Below are 22279 nucleotides of genomic sequence, written 5' to 3'. Positions count from 1 at the left end.
AAATTTCAGTGGGCAGAATTACATACAGAACTTCAGTTAATTACTATCAAAGGAGTCACCATGAAAATAAAGCATACGAAATAGACTTGCTGGCTCACTCAGTGCTTCAATTTAAGAGCCTGGAAAGAAGTAATATTGTCTAATTGCCCTTTTCCCTCAATTTTGATGAGCAAAACCTTTTTGTGTTATTAGCTTCACAATGCTTCTACAGTAGTGAAATAACTCATTTCTACTTAAAAGTTGATAATCACCATCTCCATTTATTTCCTCACATTAATTTATTTCCTGGGATATCTCTTGAAATCTCATTTGTTTCTTTCAGCCTTAAAACATGTGTTTTTTTCCTCTTCACATCCCCATTCTACCAGAAGCCCACAGAACCAACCCTTTCCGGAGCAGGAAACAGTAAGAGAGGAATATCACTGTATTTGATCTGATAAAGGAGAGTATTTGTCATTTGAAAAGTCTTCACTGGATGAAAAAAAGAATCTTCAACAAGATTAAGTGAGTCTGGGTACTATTAAGGAGAAATATGTACTTATCATGACAGTTTCTAAATTGTGAAACTATGTGAAACAATGAACAAAGTAATTTCGTATTTTCAGTTATTCTTTTAAGCAAGAAAAAACACAAAATATGAAGAGTTGATAGTAACATTTTAAGAATCTTTAATATGGGCTATTTGATGTAGAGTCTAATATAAAGATGGTGTGTTTTCAAGCATCTTGCATAGAGTTTGTATAGTTGATGGAATTCTGCTGGTGGTTTATAGTCTCAGTTACTGGTATATTAGAATTTATGATATTATGGAATCTATAGGGCCCTAAAAGCATGGTTCTTGTTTGACAAGTATAGTTGTATGTTAATACGTAATGTATCTACTTGTTGGGTTTTGTTCTATAGTTTGCATAACATTCTGGTTTATTTACAGAAAAATCCAGTTTTCCTTCTCCTTGCTTCAGTATCATGTTCTTTCAAATATGTTTCAGATCCGCTTTTCTTCAGCATTATCTTGTTGTTGTAAGAGAGAGATCCCAGATCTCACCTAGGTTTTGTGATTGTTTGACTTCTGAAGAATTAAAACGAGCTTATATAAGGTCATTATGTATGTGTCCTATCTTTTTCAATATTTTTTAATATTTTTTTTACCTTTATGTTATTTTTGTAAAGAACCCAAGGCAACAAGTATCAACTTGGTTATAAAATACATTTTTCAAAACTTTATTTATGATTTCTGTCTTTTGTTGTTGTTAAAATGAATATTCACTCAATAGACATTTATAAGAAGACCTGTAGCAATAAAAATTATGTAAAATTATTATCACAAATGCTAGGAAGATTTAAACTTCAAACAAAAATATGTATTGTATCTATATTATTTTAAGATAAACTTTCTGTTTTAAAAGCAAGGTAAAATTTGAAACCAGTGCTTTTAATATGAGTTTCTGAGCAAAATGAAATTTTACCAACCTTGTTTTTCCATTTCCTTTTGCTTCTTGCTCACTATATTTATCTCCTTGATTTAATGCATATATTTTTCTCCTCCATTTTGTTACATGAACCAAACTAGGAAGGCAATAAGCTTCACAGAAGTAGAAATTTGTCTGTCTGTATCACTTTATATCTTTTATCTATCTGTCTGTCTGTCTGTCTGTATGTTTATCTATCTATCGATCTATCATCAATCATCTATCTAAAAAATAGTAGAAGATTTATGTCTCATTGCAGGAAAACCTCATGGAAGTATTCCTGAAGTTTCTTTGGGTAAAACCTGCCTCAGACATTTGGAAATTGTCTATCTCCCTTACAGAGGGACCCTGGACATTGTAAAAATAAAATGTTAAAAACAAAAAAAATGAATATAATAATATTGTCTTTAAATGTAGGTATTTTTAGATTTTTATTCCACATAGAGGTGATGAACGTATCTAAAACTCCTTCCCATTTCCCCCACAATAACAACCCTGTGAGGAGGGTTGGGCTGAGAGTGAGAGAGATTGGAAAAAAGTTATCATCACCTTTCATTCCTAAAGCTAAAGTCTTCTGATGATTGGCCCAATGTCATCCAGCTGGCTTTCATGTCTAATGTGGGACTAGCACTTACAATCTCCTGGTCTCTAGGCTAGCACTTTTACACAAAACTGGTTGCCTGTGATATATGTGAATAGGTTCAAGAAGCACCTGTCTAAATGCAAAGCTAGTGTTTAGTTTGGCCCTCATAATTAAGGGTCTAACCATATTTGATTCTTATGGTCCATTTAAACCAGTATTTGACTTAATTCATGAATGAGCAAAATTTCTGGTTTTCTCTTAACAATGGCTTCAGCTAAAACTGACATCTTAATCATGTCTTTTACTATGTTCTTGGAAGAACAGAGCAGTCTATCTTACTTGTCTCTTAAATTACATTTAAGTTAACTAATGTAAGTTAATCAAATTAATCAAGTATGTAGTGCAAAGATGGACTGTAAATTTTCAAAGTAAATAGCTTTCATGGCTTTATGATCAAATTAAATAACCAAATGTTATTTGCTGTATATCTAATTTTGCTGATGGCCTGATATACAAATCCATCTTGTATGAAACGACTATAATTATCAGTTGTATTTCTCTTGCAATCATAAAATTTGTTTGTCTCCTTTTGCAGTCCCAGGGCAGAACGATGCCAAATTTTTCTTTTTCAACGGCCCATAATTTCCTCCGATTCACCCCTGAATCTTTGGATTCAGTTAGAAAGAGAATTGCCGAGAAGAAAGCCAATCACTCCAAAGCCTCGGAAAAGGACAATGATGAAACACAAGAAGAAAATATTCAACCACAGCTCGATCTGAAAGTTTTAAAAAAGCTGCCTATTCTTTATGGGAAGCCCCCTCCTTGGCTCATCGGAGAACCGTTGGAAGATGTTGACCCCTATTACAGGGATCATGAGGTCATACATTTGTGTTTTTTTAATATATCTTATTTTTGGTATAAAATGCTTTTATGAGATTAAAGTAAGGTACAGTAGAATGCTGAGGCACTCAAAAGTAGGGTTTTTTTTTAAAAAAAGCTGAAACATAAAATCGGTTATTGTTCATGAATGGAGGAGTCCTAAATAGTTGAATTATGAAATATGTGTCTGAGTTTCACGTAGAAAATATGTACTTTATTGACTCTGGAATTAATTGTTGGTAGATAGTTGCTGTCAGAGATACATTTGATCTAATCTGTAGATTAGAACCTATGATAGTATCTAGATTTTACAGATAATAAGGAAACCAAGATGTGTGAAGTAAAACCATTCTATTTTTTATTTTAATTTAATGAAAACAAATTGAAGGGATTTTTATTAATCCAGAACCTATAACAACTCAGAGGCTGAGACACTGTCTTCCAGAGTCTCTTATGCATCAGTTGAGGGAAAGAATGTGAGCACAAATTGATGTAGTCTTCTCTGAATTTCAAAATTGTCAGACAGAAATGGGAAAGATTGTGGATTTCCTTCAAACTGAGATACTAGAAAAAATATTCTGGGGTTGTGAAAGTGCGCTTCTTACAGAAAAAGAAAATGTTGAAGAAGGAGGTTTAGACTTTAAATGAACAAAGATAGGCAATTAAATGATAAACGCCTAAACCTAGAAAACTACAAAGATTAATTGGAATGTACTAAAACTTATTACGGCTCAAAAGTGCATTATTGCTTATGCAGCCTTAACTCTGCTTCTCCACAATATTCCCAATAATTTTTGTTTCCAAGCTATGCTAAAATATAGTCCGCCTGCAGTCTTCTTTCAATTATATCATAATATCACATCATAATGATGCTTCCAACGGTATATATACTGCCCTTTCCCATTTCAAGAAATAAAATTACGAGTTTGAAAATCAAGAATTGGATTTCCTGAGGTTGGTCTGCAGAAAAACAGCCACTTGGAAAGTGCACAAACATTGTAGTCAGAAAAGTGGTATACAAGTAGTCCTTGACTTACGACCGCAACTGAATCCAAAATTTCCATTGCTAAGCAACACAGTTATTAAGTGAGTTTTGCCCCATTTTCATGACCTTTCTTACAACAGTTGTTAAATGAATCACTGCAGTTATTAATGTATTTGCTAACTTGGTCACATGGTTGTTAAGTGAATCTGTCTTTCTCATTGACTCTGCTTCTCAGAAGGTTGCAAAAGGGGATTGCATGACCCCGAGTCTCTGTGACCATCATAAATGCATGTCAAATGTCTGGATTTTGATTATATGAGCATGGGGATGCTGTGATGATCATAAATGTGAAAAATGGCCACACTGTAACTGAAATGGTCACTAAACGAATGGTTGTAAGTCAAGGACTGCCTATAGAAGAAAAGGGTTATAAATTGATCTAAATTGTAAAGTCCAAAGCTGATATCTGCTGTGAGGAATCACAAAACCTCAAAATTGGCTATTCCCCCCCCCCCCAATGTAAGCATCAAGGTTTTCTGATTTTTTTATATGTCTCATTATTGCCATGATAGGATAGGACTTGCTGACTTTTTGTATAAGAGACACAATTCTGTAGTTGCTAAGATTGGTATGTAGTATTTCTCCATGTCAAAATTTACAAAACTGCACTGAATTTATATTGGTGGAAGTATTTCAGTCTTCCTAACCTGATGTCCTTAAGATCTATTTAGACTTGGCAATTCTGGGAGTTCTAGTCCAACACAAGGGCTTTAAGCTGAGAGTTTGGTTGTTACATCATTTAAATAAATAATATTTAATATGCTCTTAAAAATATCTTCTAAACAGCATTACTTACAAATAATTTATCTATATTTTACAGACGTTTATGGTGCTATCATCCCGAAGCAGAATCTTTCGATTTACAGCCTCCAAATCTTTATTTTTATTTAGTCCTTTCCACCCACTAAGGAGACTAGCCATAAAAATTTTAACACACGTATATCCTTCTAATGTGAAAATGGGGATTCACTCAGTGATTGTTAGTAAATATGAAGGTTAGCTCTTTTTACATGTATACCAATCTAGGCTGGATTCATATAGTTTATAATTCAGTGTATCATGGAAATCTAGCCACTATCCCATCTTTTTATGTCAATAGTACATTTATAATAGGCCAAAATATTGTTTATTGCTTTGAATCTAGCATGATATATGAAGCCAATTGTATTTTTAGGTGCTACAATGGCTTTCTTTCTTTTTTATATACTGTCCTTTTAGCCTAGAGAGAAATGGGTCTCATACAGGAGGCCTCTTACTTTCTTGCTTTTCTACCAAACACTGTACAAGTAATTCTCAATTTATGACTGCAATTGAGCCCAAAATTGTTGTGAGATAGTTGTTAAGTAAGCTTTGCCTCGATTACAACATTTTTTGCCGTAGTCGTTAAGTGAATTATTGTAGTTGTTATCATGGCTGTTAAGTGAACCTGACTTCCCCATTGACTTCGCTTGTCAGATGATTGTAAAAGACGATTACAGGACCCTGGGATACTGCAGCCAACATACATAATGAGCTAGTTGCCATTTTGATCACATGACCATGGAATGTTTATTAAGTGTGAAAAACAATCATAAGTCACTTTTTTTCAGTGTTGTAACTTCACTGGTTGTAAGTCAAGGACTACCTATACTGAGGGCCTTTGTATTCAACCATTCTGCGTGACAAAAAGCCTGTAGCAATTTGATACCTCTAACAATAACTAAGCTGTATCCTATTAATGAGGATCTTAACCTTAACAGTCACTAAATGAATGGTTGTAAGTTGAGGACTATCTATAGTTGTATAGTTGTATATATGGACTCCATATGCTCAGACCCAACTATTTCAGCATAGGGAGATTATATATACCTAGTCGTAATAAGGACAAAACCAGTTGCTTAATACACCATACTACCGTAGTCAGCAATAGTCATGGCAATAATTGGGTTTTATTAAATTTGGAATAGATCTTTTGTGATCCCAGCAACTTTATATCATTTTTGATTGGATTCACATGTTCTATTCACCCCAAACAAAATCCAAACACTTGGGTTCCCCAGTTCTCTCATGATGATCAAAATTAGGTGGGTTGGATTTATAATGAAACAATTTTGAGGTTGAATATTGGGTCAATTGACCCTGCTTGAGTCAATGTAAATAAGGAGTGAGGGTCATAACCGGAAAACTGAGTAGAACAACTGCATTATCCTATTTTTTTTAAATGCTCCCTTTAATTTAAGAATACAATTGAAAAAGAATCAATTGTACCATATTAACCATTAATTGAACATACAAATGCATTTTTCCTTCTTCAAAGGAAGATAATTTCCTTAACGTTATTCACTATATTTATTGCATTTATAACATGCATTGTTCTTGTCAACTGTGTTTTTATGGCTTTAAACAATCCTCCAACTGATGGCAACATTACTGAGTAAGTATATTCTAAACTTTCATATTTTCCCCGCAAGCAACAATTAATGGATCTAATGGACTTGACAGAGCTACACAACACAAGCAGCAGTGCTAAAGCCAAAACAGTTCAGGGAATCAGTCCAAACTCTGAAGGCTGAGAATTCAAGATAGCATAGCAGGTACTAGCCTTAACATGTTTCCAGTGAGCTGACCGAACTTTTGCCAGATTTTTTTCTAATCAGAGCTTCTGCAGCCCTTCTTATGTTCTACCTGATTCTGTATTAAATATCTTCAAGAAGTTATTTTAATTCTTTTCCTTGTTGATGGAAAAAAAATCCTTTGATTTTGACCTGTATCCATGAGGTGAGTCATAAAAGTCAAGTTGCCATCAGGACTTAGAGAAACAAAGCCCCATACTTCATTTACATGCACTATGCGTGTACACATATTAAAAGGAACTTGGGATCTGGTTTTGCACAAGGGTGGGCTTCAAAGGTTTGAGCAACGGGTTTGCTATGCCATTGCTGGGTGGGTGTAGCCATGGTGGGCATGGTCTAGTCAGCTCCTGCACCATGGCGGGGGTGGTGGTGTTTGCCCTCCCCAGGCTCTAGAGGTTTTCCTCGAGCCTCTGGGAGGGCAAAAACTGCTTCCCTCAGGCTCCGGAGGCTGGAAACAGGCCTGTTTCTGGACTTCCGGAACCTCTGGTAGGTCCATTTTTTGCCCTACCCGAGCCTCTGCATGGGCCCTGCACTTACCTTGCATGATGAATGGGCCACCTGGAGACTCCTGGGAAGGGAGGGGAGTGGTGGGCGGAGCCATTTGGGTGGCATTTGGGGACAGAATCCTAGCTAGAGGATCTCCTGAACCAGTGCGAACCCCCAGCAGCCCACCTCTGGTTCTGCAGTCATGGCCTTTGACCTCCCTAGACCAGGGGTGGGGAACTGTGGCTCTTTTGCGACTTGTGGACTTCAACTCCCAGAATTCCTGAGGCAGCTATGTTGGTTCTGGAATTCTGGGAGTTGAAGTCCACAAGTCGCAAAAGAGCCACAGTTCCCCACCCCTGCCCTAGACCATTGGTTTTTATGAATTACATTTATATGCACTTATCCCAGTGATAAAGTGACTCTGATACTCTATTAGCCCTTTAGCAATTTCCTAATAAGTGAATTGATCACGTCTCTTTCTGTCTATAGAGATTCTCAATCATCCAGGTCATGGTTATCTCAAATGTGTTTTTCAAAAGGCAGCTGTTTGTTTTTTTTTAACATTTTGCTTCTCACCCAAGAAGCTTCTTTAGTTTTTTTTCTAACTACTTTTTGGACTTTGTTTTATCTTTATCAGATTTTATGTATTATCTACAAATTTAATTAGTTATATTGTAAAATGAGACTTAGATCTCATTAGTGGGGCTTATTTTCACTCAGCAATGTGCTCCAGGTTAGAGAACACCAATAAGGAGAAATTTGACACTATCTTCCTTTGCAATGTTATCATTCAGCAGTGGCTCTCAAACATTTGGGTTTCAGGATTCTTAAAAAGGATTGAGGTTGCCTCCAGAAGTTGTGAATGATCCAACACTGGAGGTTTGTAAGAAGAGATTGGACAACTATTTATGTGTAATGGTATAGTTTCCTGATTGAGCAGAGGGTTGGACTAGAAGACCTCCAAATTATTCTGTTATTCTGAAAAATATAAAATATTTATTTCTCTTTGCAGACCCCCTGAAGTGATCTTGGGGACCCCCAGAGGTCCTGAGACCATATCTTGGGAATCACTGTCATAGAGGTTTTTCTTTTCTTTGGGTTTTATTTTGGTATAGCCAGCGGTGGAATTCACTTACCAGTTTGCAAATCTGAGTGCACATTAATCAGAGATCCCCTTGTTATTGAAAACAGTTATTCAAAAAGCCCCCACTTCTGCTTCCATCACTAACATTGAGATAGTCAGTACTGTAAACTGAATATCCTCTCGTTTCTGTTTCTAATGGCTTTTCTTTCTTTGCTGCTTTCCTTTTCAGAATTGTTTTCACCAGCCTTTATACAGCGGAGTTTGTAGTCAAAGTGGTAGCAAGAGGATTTGTTTGCAATGAATTCACTTACCTGCGAGATCCTTGGAATGTCTTGGATTTCTTTGTTTTAATTATGACGTAAGTTTGAGTGTTTCTTTGCTGGTTGAAACTCCTGTAGAGATAGAGAGATAAGCTCAAACTATCATTAGCTTTTAATGAGAGGGAGTTTCTGATCTAAGAGGTTTTTAAGCTTGTAGCAATCATCCTACCTTTCTGGAAATAAGTACTTATTTGGTTTATTTATTCAATTTATGGTTGCTTATCTCACAAGTGCTCTTAAATCTTTCTGTCTCTGGATTTTATTTGAGAAGGCAAAACTGTACAAAGGCAAAAGACACATATTAATGGTATGAAATAAGGACATAGTCATAATAAGACTAACTAACTTCTTCAGCTCCTCTGCAAACAATCTCCCTACAATTCTTTATCATTGAAATAGAAGAAATACAGATAGTCCTCGACATACGACTACAATTGAGCCCCAAATTTCTCTTGCTAAGTGAGACAGTTATTAAGTGAGTTTTGCCCTGTTTTACAATCTTCCTCACCACAGTTGTTAAGTGAATCATTGTTAAGTTAGTAACAAGATTGTTAAGTGAATCTGGATTGACTGCCTGTCAGAAGCTCACAAAAGGGGGATCACATGACCCTGGGATGCTGCAACCATCATAAATATGAACTAGTTGTCAAACATCTGAATTTGGAGCAAGTGACCATGAGGATGCTGCAGTGGTCATAAGTATAAAAAATGGTCATGTCACATTTTCAATATCGCTGAAAGGTCAGTGATCCAGTTGAGACGCCCGAGGCGAGTCTTGAAGGACCGCTCTGGGAGGAGTTTGACTCGGTTGCCATCGAGGATTTGGACAGGTTGCGTGGACGTCTGCGACCTACCACATGTTTATTGGACCCGTGTCCCTCCTGGCTTGTACTGGCATCCTGGGAGGTTACGCGCAACTGGCTCCTGGGCCTAGTGAACGCTTCGTTGGGTGAGGGGTTTCTGCCGGCCGCCTTGAAAGAGGCGGTTGTGAGGCCCCTGCTCAAGAAGCCTTCCCTGGACCCATCGGATCTAGTCAATTATCGTCCAGTCTCCAACCTTCCTTTTTTAGCGAAGGTTGTAGAGAGTGTGGTGGCACAACAGTTCCCACGTCACCTGGAGGAGAATGATTATCTAGACCCGCGCCAGTCCGGCTTCCGACCCGGGCACAGCACGGAGACGGCCTTGGTCGCGTTGGTTGATGATCTCTGGAGGGCCAGAGATAGGGGTTGTTCCTCTATCCTGGTCCTATTAGATCTCTCGGCGGCGTTCGATACCATCGACCATGGTATCCTGTTGCACCGGCTAGAGGGGCTGGGAGTCAGGGGCACCGTTTTACGGTGGTTTGGCTCCTACCTCTCTGGCCGGATGCAACGTGTGTTGGCAGGGGAGCAGAGATCGACCCGGAGCCCCCTCACATGTGGGGTGCCTCAGGGGTCGGTGCTCTCGCCTCTCCTGTTCAACACATACATGAAACCGCTGGGCGAGATCATCCGTGGTTTTGGGGTGGGATATCATCTGTATGCTGATGATACTCAGCTATACATTTCCACCCCGAACCACCCCAACGAGGCCGTTGAAATGATGTCCCGGTGTTTGGAGGCCGTACGGGTCTGGATGGATGGCAACCGACTAAAACTCAACCCTTCCAAGACGGAGTGGCTGTGGCTTCCAGCCTCCCGGTTCAACCAGTTGCTTCCATCTCTGTCCATTGGGGGCGAGCAACTGGCCCCCATGGAACGGGTGCGCAATTTGGCCGTCCTCCTGGATGCCCGGCTGTCCATGGATGACCATGTAACAGCCGTGGCAAGGGGGGCGTTCCATCAGGTTCGCCTGATGCTCCAATTGCGCCCCTTATTGGACCGGGATGCCCTACGCACAGTCACCCATGCGCTAGTGACGTCTCGCCTGGACTACTGCAATGCTCTCTACATGGGGCTTCCCCTGAGATGCACTCGGAGACTGCAGTTGGTCCAGAACGCGGCCGCGCGGGTGATTATGGGGAGGACTAGATACTCCCCTGTAACACCTCTCCTGCGCGAGCTGCACTGGCTTCCTGTAGTCTATCGAGTGCGTTTCAAGGTTTTGATTACGATCTTTAAAGCGCTTCATGGCACAGGACCTAGTTACATGCAGGATCGCATCCTGCCCCATACATCCCTACGACCAATCCGCTCACACAGAGAGGGACTTCTTCGGGTGCCGTCCGCTAAACAGTGTCGGGGGGCGACACCCAGGAGCAGAGCCTTCTCTGTGATGGGCCCAGCCCTGTGGAATGACCTCCCCCGTGACATCAGGATTATTTCCGATCTCCGCTCCTTCCGTGTACAGCTGAAGACCCACCTCTTTCAATTATCTGGCCTGGCTCAACCGTAGTTTTTTCTTATTCCTCCTGACAGTCCTTTTAAATTTTTTAAATTTTTAAATTGTGTTATTACTAATGGGGTATTTTAATGGTGATTTTTAACTGTCTAAATGTGATGTAATTTGTTACCTTCTCCGTGCATGTATGCATGTATGTCTTTGTATATGTGTATGTTTATGTGTTTGTACATATGTTTTATGTTTTATATGTTTTATTGTACGCCGCCCCGAGTCCTGTCTGGAAAGGGAGCGGCTAATAAATTCAAATTTATTATTATTATTATTAAACAATGGGTTGTAACCAGTGGTGGGATTCAACCCCTTTAACAACTGGTTCGCTGAAAATGTGAGTGTGCGCGCATGCGCGGTTTCCGCCATGTGGTGAGGGTTGACCAAGCAGCCTTTCGGGGCCTACTCTGCTCCATCTCTGCTCTCCGGGGCAGCAGCTGCTTCTCTCCACTGCTTCTCAGGCTAGGAGAGAGAGAGCATCTCTTGTGCAATTTAGCAGCTGTGAACCACCACTTTCTTCTAAGTCCCATCTGGAAAGCACTCAGGAGAGAGAGGCAACAGCCATGTTGAATCCTGGTTCTCTGTGCCACAGTGCTTTTCGGATGGGACTTAGAGGAAAGTGGCAGCTCACAGCTGCTAAATTGCACAAGTTGCTCTCTCTCCCAGCAAGAGAAGCAGCTGCCAATCTGGAGAGCATATGGAGTACCTCGGCGAGCAACCGAGGCTCAGCAAGGTTCAGAAGAAGTGGCTGCAAGATCTGAGCTGCAGCACTTTCCAGTTGGGACTTCTTTCAAGTAAGAAGAACCATCCGGTCTGTTCTCAAACCACTTGGGCCCTCCTGCACCCACACTGCACCCCAAAGTAGCCATTTGGCTTAGTGTGGGAGGCCTCAGGCCGAATAAATTGCTTCAGCCCTGGGGGGGGGGTAGTTTGAGGCCGGAGTGTGTGTGTGCGGGTGGTGGCTCCAGGGCAAAGTTGGAGCCGGGGAATGGAGCATTCCCCGACTCGGCCAAGGCAGGCGGCGAGTGGGCAGCGGCTCTGGGCCATGGCTGGAGCCAGGAGATGGTGTGTCCCTGGGCCCCGACCTGAGCCAAAGGGCGAACAGGCGACATGCTTACTTTTGGCGAGCAGAGCAGGCAAAGCACGGAGATTAGCTGGATGGCCTGGACAACATGGTGAAGGGAAGATAATATATAGGGCAGGGTGGGGTGGGGCTAGCTGGTGTTCGATTTTACTGGTTCGGCGAACTGCGCAAAATCAGAACCACTTGCCCGTCCAAACCGATCCGAACAGGCTGAATCCCACCCTTGGTTGTAACTCCAGGACTACCTGTACGCAGAAACAAAAGTGACTCAGAGAGCCATTGAGATTCATTCATGAATGGTTACGTATAGCTGGGGAAATGGGAATGAAGAGCCAGTTTGGTCTAGCGGTTAAGATGCTGGAGTAGAAACGCAGTGCCCTGCCTTAGGCATGAAAGCCGGCTGGATTACTTTGGCTAATCCCTACCTCTCAGCCCAACTCACCTCACAGGACTGTTGTGGGGAAAATAGGAGGGAAGAGCATCAGGTCTGTTTGTTGCCTTGAATTATTTACAAAATAATAAAAGAGATAAAAATCTAATAAATAATAACAAAAGTGGGCTACTCCCTACTCATAATTAGATTTAATGCAATGACTTTGTAGGATAACTTGAAAAAAACATGATGCTCAGAGAGGTTTATAACAGTCAAAATTAATATTTGCTTCCGGAAAATACTCAGCAAAACAATGTGCAGTGCTTAGCAGAAGCTACGTATGTCTAATAGATTTCATAGCTTTTTGCTGTGTCCCTTGGGAAGCTGGGTTGATATTCTCAACTGTACCGAGAAACAAAATGAAATATGTTTTGCAGCATTTTCCCTGTAGCTCTGGGACAGACATTTCCTTCTTGTTCTGACTCACAGCTACCGGAATTTCTTTCTCCCTTAATAAGTCATGTGAGTTTGCCACTCCTTGTAGCACTCTTGTTTAATGACTGGTAGGATTTTATGTTGCATAAGCAAATCAGAAAAGGAAGAACAGGGACAGGGCACCATTTGGGAGCCTTTGTTGTGCCTTCTCATTGGCCTGCAAGAAGGAATGTTGGCCAGGACTGTGAACCATGAAAATATAGAGGTGGAAATACATGTTTAAAGATGTTGAAGAAGGTTTGAAGTATGAGGTATATGGATGTAGAGCCCTAAAACAACGAACCAAAGTAATCTGAGGTAACTTTATACTCTTCAGGGCTTCCATCTTCACCCAGCAATATCCTAGGAATAGAATAGAATAACAGAGTTGGAAGGGACCTTGGAGGTCTTCTAGTCCAACTTCCTGCTCAGACAGGAAACCCTATAGTACCATTTCAGAGAAATGGCTGTCCAGTTTCTTCTTAAAGACTTCCAGTGTTGGAGCATTCACAACTTCTGGAGGCAACTTCTGTTCCACTGGTTAATTGTTCTCACTGTCAGGAAATTTCTCCTCAGTTCTAAGTTGCTTCTCTCCTTGATTAGTTTCCACCCATTGCTTCTTGTTCTACTCTCAGGTGCTTTTGAGAATAGTTTGATTCCCCCATATTTGGGGCAACCTCCGAGATATCAGAACACTGCTATCATGTCACCCCTAGTCCTTCTTTTCATTAAACTATAGGGTCTTCTGTGTGAGCAGGGGAGTGGACTAGGCCTCCAATTCTATTATTTTATGTTCTTTATTCTATGTCCCAATAAATAATATGGATGAAATGGTGCCTTTATATACTACTTGCAGAAAAAAATCAGATTGTTGTCCCTAAGAACGTAAGAAGTCTACTGAATCTGGCTATGGCCCATCTTAGTCCAACACTGAGCATTTTGAGGGTGGCAGCTTCTAAATCAAATAAATGTTTACCACAATGGCCAATGAGAAGCCTCTGAGGTATTCATAAGCAGGACCAGGAGACCTACCATTCTCCTACCATTGCTCTCCTGCAACTGGGTATATGGATAGTTGCTGTCCCCAGCTGGGTAATACAGGTAGTCCTAGACTTACGACCACAATTAAGTCTAAAATTTATGTTGTTAAGGGAGACAGTTGTTTAGTGAATTTTGCCTCATTACAACCTTTCTTGCCCCAGTGGTTTAGTGAATCACTGCAGTTGTTAAGCTAGTGGCAGTTGTTAAGTGAACCTGGCTTCTCCGTTGACTTTGCTTCTCAGAAGGTCGCAAAAAGTGATCACATGACCCCAGGACACTGCAACCGTCAAAAATATGAACTAGTTGCCAAGTGTCTGAATTTTGATCATGTGACTATGGGGATGCTGCAGTGTGAAAAGTGGTCATGTCACTTTTTCCAATGCCATTGTAACTTTGAAACATCACAAATGAATTGTTGTAAGTTGAGGACTGCCTGTACTTGAATGTTCAAGGCTGAGAGACCTTGATAGACCCATTCTCTTTTAAAACCAACCAAATTAATATCTACTACCCCATCCTGTGTATTGAATTTCGCAGGTTAATTATCTATCAGCATTATTTATATTGTAATGACTTCTTTACAGTGACTTGTTTACAAAGTCTTCAATCACTTTCTTTTCTGGAGCAGCCAGAAGTCGCATTCTGGAGCATTCTACTTACATTTATTTGCTTATTATTTATATCCCATCTTTAGAGCCTGAGGTTAGAGGTTAATAGATTTGCCTAATATTAAACAACTCAAGGCAATTAATATATGCAAAATACTTTCCTCTTCCTTTTTTTACCCACAACAACCCTATGAGGTAGATTGGGCTGAGAGAGGGGGACTGGCCCAAAGTCATCCAGTTAGCTATAATGCCTAAAGTGGGATTAAAACTCAGTCCCCTGCAGATTGACCCAAAATCATCCAACTGGCTTTCATGTTTAAGGGGAAACTAAAGCTCTCAGTTTCCTAATGATTGGTCCAAATCACCCAGCCAGTTTCCATGCCTAAAGAGGGACTAGAATTCAGTTTCTCAGTTTCTAGCCTGGTGTTTTAACCAATAGACCAAATTGGCTCTCTAAATTATATGAGGGATGTGGTGGCTCAGTAGCTAAGACACTGAGCTTGTCTATCAGAAAGGTCGGTGGTTCGAATCCCTAGTGCTGCGTAATGGAGTGATCTCCTGTTTCTTGTCCCAGCTTCTGCCAACTTAGCAGTTCGAAAGCATGTAAAAATGCAAGTAGAAAAATAGGAACCTAACAGCGTCCCATGTGCTTTTGGCATTTAGTCCTGCTGACCCCATGACCACGGAGACATCTTCAGACAGCGCTGGCTCTTCGGCTTTGAAACGGAGATGAGCACCGCTCTCTAGAGTGCAAAGCGAACCTTTACCTTAAACTATATGATACAACAAAGAGTTACAATTGCCATCTCATTTAATAGTAGCATTTGCAGCTTTTCTGCCCTGAGTATTTTTATACATTCACCCAGCCAAGTGTCTGCTTGCACTAACATCAGCTGCCCAAGCTATTCCTAGGTTGTGTTACCAAAACAATTGCACTGAGGACGTTTGGAAATTAGTCTGTTATCTTTGTGGTCCAAATCCACACATTTCAGTAGGCGATATGATGATGTTGACAGGAATGCACATATCACCAGAAAACACCTGCCTATCCCAGGTCTTTGGGAAGGATTTAATAGGTGGATAAATATGCCAAATCCAGTCTAATCATCTGGTGGACTTTGCAGCCAGCCATCATAATTTATTAAATTTCTATGCTATTCAACTCACAGTAACTGCAAAATATTATATTATAATATTATGGTATCTTTATGCAGATATGTAGCTTTCAATCAAAAATTTGGCAGCATTTCAGCTCTCCGAATTTTCAGGATTCTGAGAACTTTAAAGGCAGTTTCTGTAATCCCAGGTAAGTGTGTAGCAATTTTTATTGCTAATATATAAAATTTACAAACTGACTGTTAAGGATTTAAAGACTGCATTATAGGAACATATATCAAAATAATTATAAAACAGTCTTACTGAAAAATGAACTGGTCCAGTTTAACAGAGAGCAAACCTACTGCATTTCTACCTGATAAAAATTCTGTTGTTCTGAGAAACCTGGAATTTAATCCCCAATTTCAAACCTTGGTAATAATAATCAGGGAGCTCTTATTATGCCATAAAAAAAGAATTAGTGTGAATTCAGAATATGTTCATAATATGTCATGTTTAAATGGATTTTAGAGGCACCAGAAGGTTAAAGAGAGCTAACTCAAATCTGAATCTTAACAAGAAAATTAATATGTAGGTAGTCCTCAATTTACAACCACAATTGGGAATTTACTTGTACGTTGTTATGGTTGTAAGTTGAGGCACCACATAAATGGACCTGATTTTTCATCCAGATGTTAAGCAAATCTCATGGTTGTAAGTTTAAATTCACTTTCAAAAGCAGGTAATTCTATGTTGTCTATTCAGCTTCATGAATGATTAAGGATTTTAATCTACTTTATTAGTCTTCTATAGTTTTCAACTCATAGTATCATGCTCTAGAGAATAGAACAGAGTAGAACAGAGTCGAGTAGAAATAGAGTAGGGTAGGGTAGGGTAGAATAGAGTAGAGTAGAACAGAACAACAAATTTATTAGCCAAGTGTGATAGAAACACAAGAAATAAGCTCTCAGTATACACATGCAAAACAACAAAGAAATAATAATCAGAGTATCAAAACAACAACAACAACAACAACAACAACAATAATGACACCAGTAAGAGAAGGTAGTGGAACAGAGGAGAAAGATAATAATAATGCAGCCATACTACACGGGTAAATATACTTAAACATAAGACAGTACTGTGGGAATTAGGTGTTGAGCAGAGTGATGGGGCAAATGGACACAAAAAACTGCCTTTTGTGTTTAGTTGTTTTGGAATGCAATGTTCTATAGCGGGGGTGTCAAACTCAAGGCCCATGGGCTGGATCCGGTCTACAGGGTACTTAGGTTTAGCCTGCAGGGCCTACCTGGAAACAGCAAAGGACTGGCCCACAGTGACTCTGCCAGTGAAAACGGAGCTCCGGAGGACCATGGGTTTCACTTGCAGAGGGTTGCAGGAGGCCATCATACCTGAAAACGGAGCTCAGGAACCTGTTTACACTGGCAGAGCACTTGCGCCACCACAGGCACCTGCAACACGAGTGACATCAAGCTGGCCATTCCCATGCCCACCCTGGCTATGCCCATCTCGGCCCCTGAGGTCAAACACGATTCTGATTCAGCCTTCAATGAAATTGAGTTTGACACGCCTGCTCTATAACCTCATCTTGAGGGGAGAAGTTGAAATAGATTAAGTCCAGGATATGAGGGGTGTATAGATATTTTCACAGCCCTCTTTCTGACCCTTACATTATTCAGATCCTCAATGGAAGGCAGGCTGATCGCAATTGTCTTTTCTGCAATCCTAACTACATCGAAGTCTTGTTTGGTTGCTGTACAGAAAGTTCTAGAAGTACAAATGACGGACTCAGTAATTCCTCAGTAGAATTGTATCAACAATTCCTGGGACAGCCTGAACTTTCTGAGTTCAGGAATGTTCAGGAAGAACATTCTTTGTTGTGCCTTTTTAATGATGGTTGTGTAATGTTAGATGTCCGTTTCAAATCCTGGGAGATTATAGAACTCAGAAACATAATAATGTTGATGCTTCCTCTTCCATAGGCTTGAAAGTCATTATATCCTCCCTTCTTCAGTCGGTGAAAAAACTTGCAAATGTGATGCTGCTGACAGTTTTCTTCTTGGCCGTGTTTGCATTGGTTGGTCTTCAGCTCTTCATGGGTAACTTAAGATATAATTGTGTTTCCTGTTCGCATCATATTGAAAACCTCAACAAAACTCATTGTTTATTAAAGGATAAAGGTAATGTATAAGTTCCCTCTCTTTTGGTAAGCTTTATGTCATACCTGTTTTAAACCATTTATTGTATTAATACCCTGTTTCCCCCAAAATAAGACTTCCCTGGCTAATAAGCCCAGTCGGGCTTTTGAGTGCATGTGCTAAAATAAGCCTGCCCCGAAAATAAGCCCTCCCTGAAAATATTGCAACACAGCAATAGCCATGAGGTGACTATGCTTACCCCCTCCTGCATCTCAAAAATAATAAGACCTCCCCAAAAGTAAGGCCAAGCGCTTATTTCAGCGGTCAAAAGAAAATAAGATCCTTTCTTATTTTCGGGGAAACATGGTAACTGTATGAATGCCATTTATTTGTAAACCATGTGCTGAACACTTTAGTTAACTAAATGAGTTACAAATTAAGAAATATAAAACCATTAAATCATAGAACTGTGGTGTTGTCAAGGCAGCCTTGAGTATTTTTCTCACTCTACATACCTTTTTTCCAGGTCATAACTGTATGAGAGATGGAGAACCCATAATAGACGTTATTCCAATCTTGTACAGATCTTATCATTTGGGAGTTTTTCCTTACATAGAAATAAAATCTTATGATCATTATTTCTGGTTTTGGATCACACATATTTTGTAGTTTCTTTATCTCCATATCATGATCCATAAAATTTCCACAAAGTTGTGCTTTTCATAAAATAAAATACAGGTAGTCCTCAATTTATGACCAAAATTTATGTTGCTAAATGAGAAATTTATTGGGCGTTTTGCCCCATTTTACGAATTTTCCTTGCCACATTTGTTAAGCAGATCACTGCAGTTGTTCAATTAGTAACTCGGTTGTTAAGTGAATCTGGCTTCCCCAGTGACTTTGATTGTCAGAAGGTTGCAAAGGCAGATCACACGACCCTGGAACACTGCAACTGTCAAAAATGTGAATCAAGCATCGGAATGTAAATCATGTGTCCATATGGATGCTGCAATGGTCATGTGTGAAAAATAGCCATAAGTTCAGTAACTTTGAACAGTCATTAAGCAAATGGTTGTAAGTCAAAGACTACATCTACAAGATTTTTGTGTGTGTATTTATTTCTGTTTGGGATTAGGAGTTTGTCTCAAAGCACTATTTCCCAAAATTTTACATTATCATGGGAAAAAATGCCCATTTGTGAATGTGGAGTTAGACTTACGGCCACAAGATTTGCTTAACAGCTGGATTTTCATTAAAAATAGTGAAAATAAGAAGGCGGCTGTATTTCAAGGCTTAAGTATTTGCCCTGCCCACTCCACCCCCCCTGTTCCCCAAAACAAAGCAAAGTAAAGAATTATGCCCTGGAATTAGAGAAAAGTGTAGTTTAAGTCTTCAGCTCTATGGTTTGTGCTTGGGCAAAGACACTATGCCGCTTTTTTTTTGTTCCATGGAGGATATAAAAAGAAAGTCAAGATGTCAGCTGCAACACCTCAGTCAAAGCACTATCTTTTTTTTTCTTTTTTTGGTGTATGTAATAATGTTACAGCTCAGTGGTTGTAACAGTGGTTAAGATGCTGAGCTTGTCAATCAGAAATGTCAGCAGTTCGGCAGTTCATATCCCTAGTGCCATGCAAAGAAGTGAGCTCCCGTTATTTGTCCCAGCTTCTGCCAACCTAGCAGTTCGAAAGCACATAAAAAATGCAAGTAGAAAAATATGGACAATCTCTGGTGGGAAGGTAACAGTGTTCCGTGCGCTTTTGGCATTTAGTCACGCCGGCCACATAACCACAGAGACGTCTTTGGATAGTGCTCGCTCTTCAGCTTTGAAATGGAGATGAGCACTGCCCCCTAGAGTCGGGAACGACTAGCACGTATGTGCGAGGGGAATCTTTACCTTAACAATGTTACACTTGTGTATAGAAAAGGTCTTAAATCAGGTAGTTGTGACTACTGTCCCGGGTTTTTTTGCCTCTCCATTCACACGCCTGATTTTGTGAAAGCATTCTCAAGATTGTAAATGTGGTTGTCCCTAATTCCAAGAACAATGGAAACTCCTGAAGGAAGCCTTTGCGGACAGTCCTTGACTTATGACTTGTTGCTTAGCAACTTCGAAATTACAACCAACCTGAAAAAGGGGGCTTAGGATCTTGATTGGAAGTTTCAAGCCTCCTCCATGGTCACATGACTGAATTTTATTTGCCGAAAATCAGCATTTTCAGTTTGGTGCAAAACTGCATCTATAGTGAACTATTGTTTTGTTTAAAACCATAGTGTTTGCTTAACTGTGGATTCGCTTAACAACCATAGTAATTTGCTTAATGATTGCGAAAAAAAAAGTTTTAAAATACTGTTGATTATATGAGCGACCTATTTTACGACTATTACAACATATAATGGTATTGAGTAGGCTGCCTGTATCTCTGTATTTCTAAAACAACAGAAAATGTTGTTTCAAGTTGGTAAAACCATTGAACTTTTCACTCACTGGGCGTATTTTTTTTAAATTGATTTCATATATGAAGTGCCAGAGAAGAGTTAATGTAATCTTTTCAGGTTCCCTCATGTATCTTATGTTGTCTTAATACATTGCTCCAAATTATTGTATTTTTCTTTATGAAACACTTCTGGAATTGAAACTGGGCACATGTAAGGTAAAGTTATCCAACAAATAAAACACAGATAAGGAGAAGTTATAGCTCTTCTTACCTGCATGTTCCTATTTCCTGTAAAAGTTAGGCTGCCATTTTATTTGTGAATTTACAATAAATATTTTTCTTTCTTTTGAGAGGAACAGTCTGTTGAAATACATCAGATATATATTCTGCTTCTTCAGAAATGCCTCCAGTTATATTATTTGGAGGTTTTCCTGTTATGTTGCCTTCCCCCCCCCCCCCCTGGTTCCTGTTGTCATTTCTTCTCTCTCATCCTACCTATCCACCCTACCCTAGATTCTGAAATAAGGATTTTATTTTAAAAGGTTATGCCAGCGCTAATTTGCAGACTAATAAATTATTCTTTATACAGTGGTTATCCACTGGATGGTTTTAACCATGCATATCAGGATAGGATTATATTTTAAATAATTCCTTTTTTTCTCCCCAGAAAATTATGGTGACTATTTCAATGGTACTTCTAAGTCATTGCTATGTGGATACAGCCCAAATGCTAAGTACATACTTTTTTTTTCTCAAAACATTTTAACTATAAAATATATTTGTTTTCAGAATAATTGAGACTACAGTAATTGAGGTAGGCAAGATTCTATATAATCTTCCTTTTGAAAGAGAGAGAGAGAGAGAGAGGGAGGGAGGGAGAGAGGGGGGAATACTCTTAAAATGCTGGGCCTTTTTAACTGAGGTAAGGATAATATGTCATTATGAGCCAGTGTGGCCATGAGGCCAAAGGAGATCAATGCTTCAAGTGCCTGAGAGGCTGTTGAAGAATTGAAAGATCAGCCTGTCATGGCCCCATAAATAGTTCTCTTCTCAGGTACAAGAATATGCTTGCAATTGGGTTCTTGAAGGGCAGCCACTTATCTATTGTTTCAGACAGAAAATTGAACTGGACTAGTTCTTATCTTCTAGCAGAATAGAAAATTTAGGTGATTGTCTGGTAATAATTGAAGGAAAAATGATGAATACAGGGGGACCTTGGTAGTCAACTGCTTTGAAACTCATCAAATTTGGTACTCAACACATTTTGACATGAAGATTTTGTCCCCATGCTCATCGTTTGTTTGGTGCTCAACACATAAGCTTGAACTTGTCTGTGTCAGCTGTCTTGTGACTCCACATATTATTACTTATAGGGAAAATATGCTTAGTACTCATCACTTTTGATACTCTTTGCACCTCCCAGAACCGATTAACAATGAGTACTAAGTTACCACTGTATAAGCAGGAACTGGGTATGTGTAGTTTAATGAAAAGAAGGACTAGGGGAGACATGATAGCAGTCTTCCAATAACTCAGGGGCTGCCCCAAAGAAGAGGGAGTCAAACTATTCTCCAAAGCACCTGAGGACAGGACAAGAAGCAATGGTTGAAAACTCATCAAGGAGAGAAGCAACTTAGAACTAAGGAGAAATTTCCGGACAGTTAGAACAATTAATCAGTGGAACAGCTTGCCTCCAGAAGTTGTGGGTGCTTCAACACCAGAAGGTTTTAAGAAGATGTGGACAACCATTTGTCTGAATTTGAAGTGGTGTAGGTTTCCTGCCTAAGCAGGGGGTTGGACTAGAAGACCTTCAAGGTCCCTTCCAACACTGTTATTCTAAGCAGAAGACAAAGGCTATTTATTTATTTGTATCCTTTATTATTTTTACAAATAACTTAAGGCAGCAAATATATCCAACAGATCTTCCTTTTCCTGTTTTCTCCACAACAACCACCCTATGAGGTGGGTTGGGCTGAAAAAATGACTGTCCCAAAGTTACACAGCTGACTTTCATGGCGAAGGAAGGACTAGAACTCTCCATCGCCCTCTTTCTAACCTGGTTCCTTAACCACTAAACCAAATTGGTTCTCTATTTTTTAATTTTGGGGAGTAAATTTGAAGGAGACACATGCAATATTCCTGCAAAAGGCTATGGCATGCTA

General features: G+C 39.7%; 1 protein-coding gene across 1 annotated transcript in view; it reads left to right on the top strand.

Annotated features, from left to right (window-relative positions):
* Window positions 1-2662: 2662 nt before the first annotated feature.
* Window positions 2663-22279, top strand: part of LOC309401611 (sodium channel protein type 5 subunit alpha-like) — a gene marked incomplete at its 5' end in the record, with an annotated part of 84362 nt that continues 64745 nt past the window's right edge. Inside the window, 7 exons of the mRNA XM_081970678.1 lie at window positions 2663-2929; window positions 4797-4913; window positions 5195-5262; window positions 8388-8516; window positions 15643-15734; window positions 17527-17724; window positions 20785-20851. Of these exons, the coding sequence (XP_081826804.1) occupies window positions 2663-2929; window positions 4797-4913; window positions 5195-5262; window positions 8388-8516; window positions 15643-15734; window positions 17527-17724; window positions 20785-20851 (938 nt within the window). The remainder of the gene's footprint in view (window positions 2930-4796; window positions 4914-5194; window positions 5263-8387; window positions 8517-15642; window positions 15735-17526; window positions 17725-20784; window positions 20852-22279) is intronic.

The sequence above is a fragment of the Natrix helvetica genome, assembly GCF_964273705.1.
Source record: "Natrix helvetica genome assembly, chromosome: Z".
Lineage (NCBI taxonomy): Eukaryota > Metazoa > Chordata > Lepidosauria > Squamata > Natricidae > Natrix > Natrix helvetica.
Note: the sequence above shows the minus strand (reverse complement) of the source record. Positions and strands in the feature narration are given on the sequence as shown.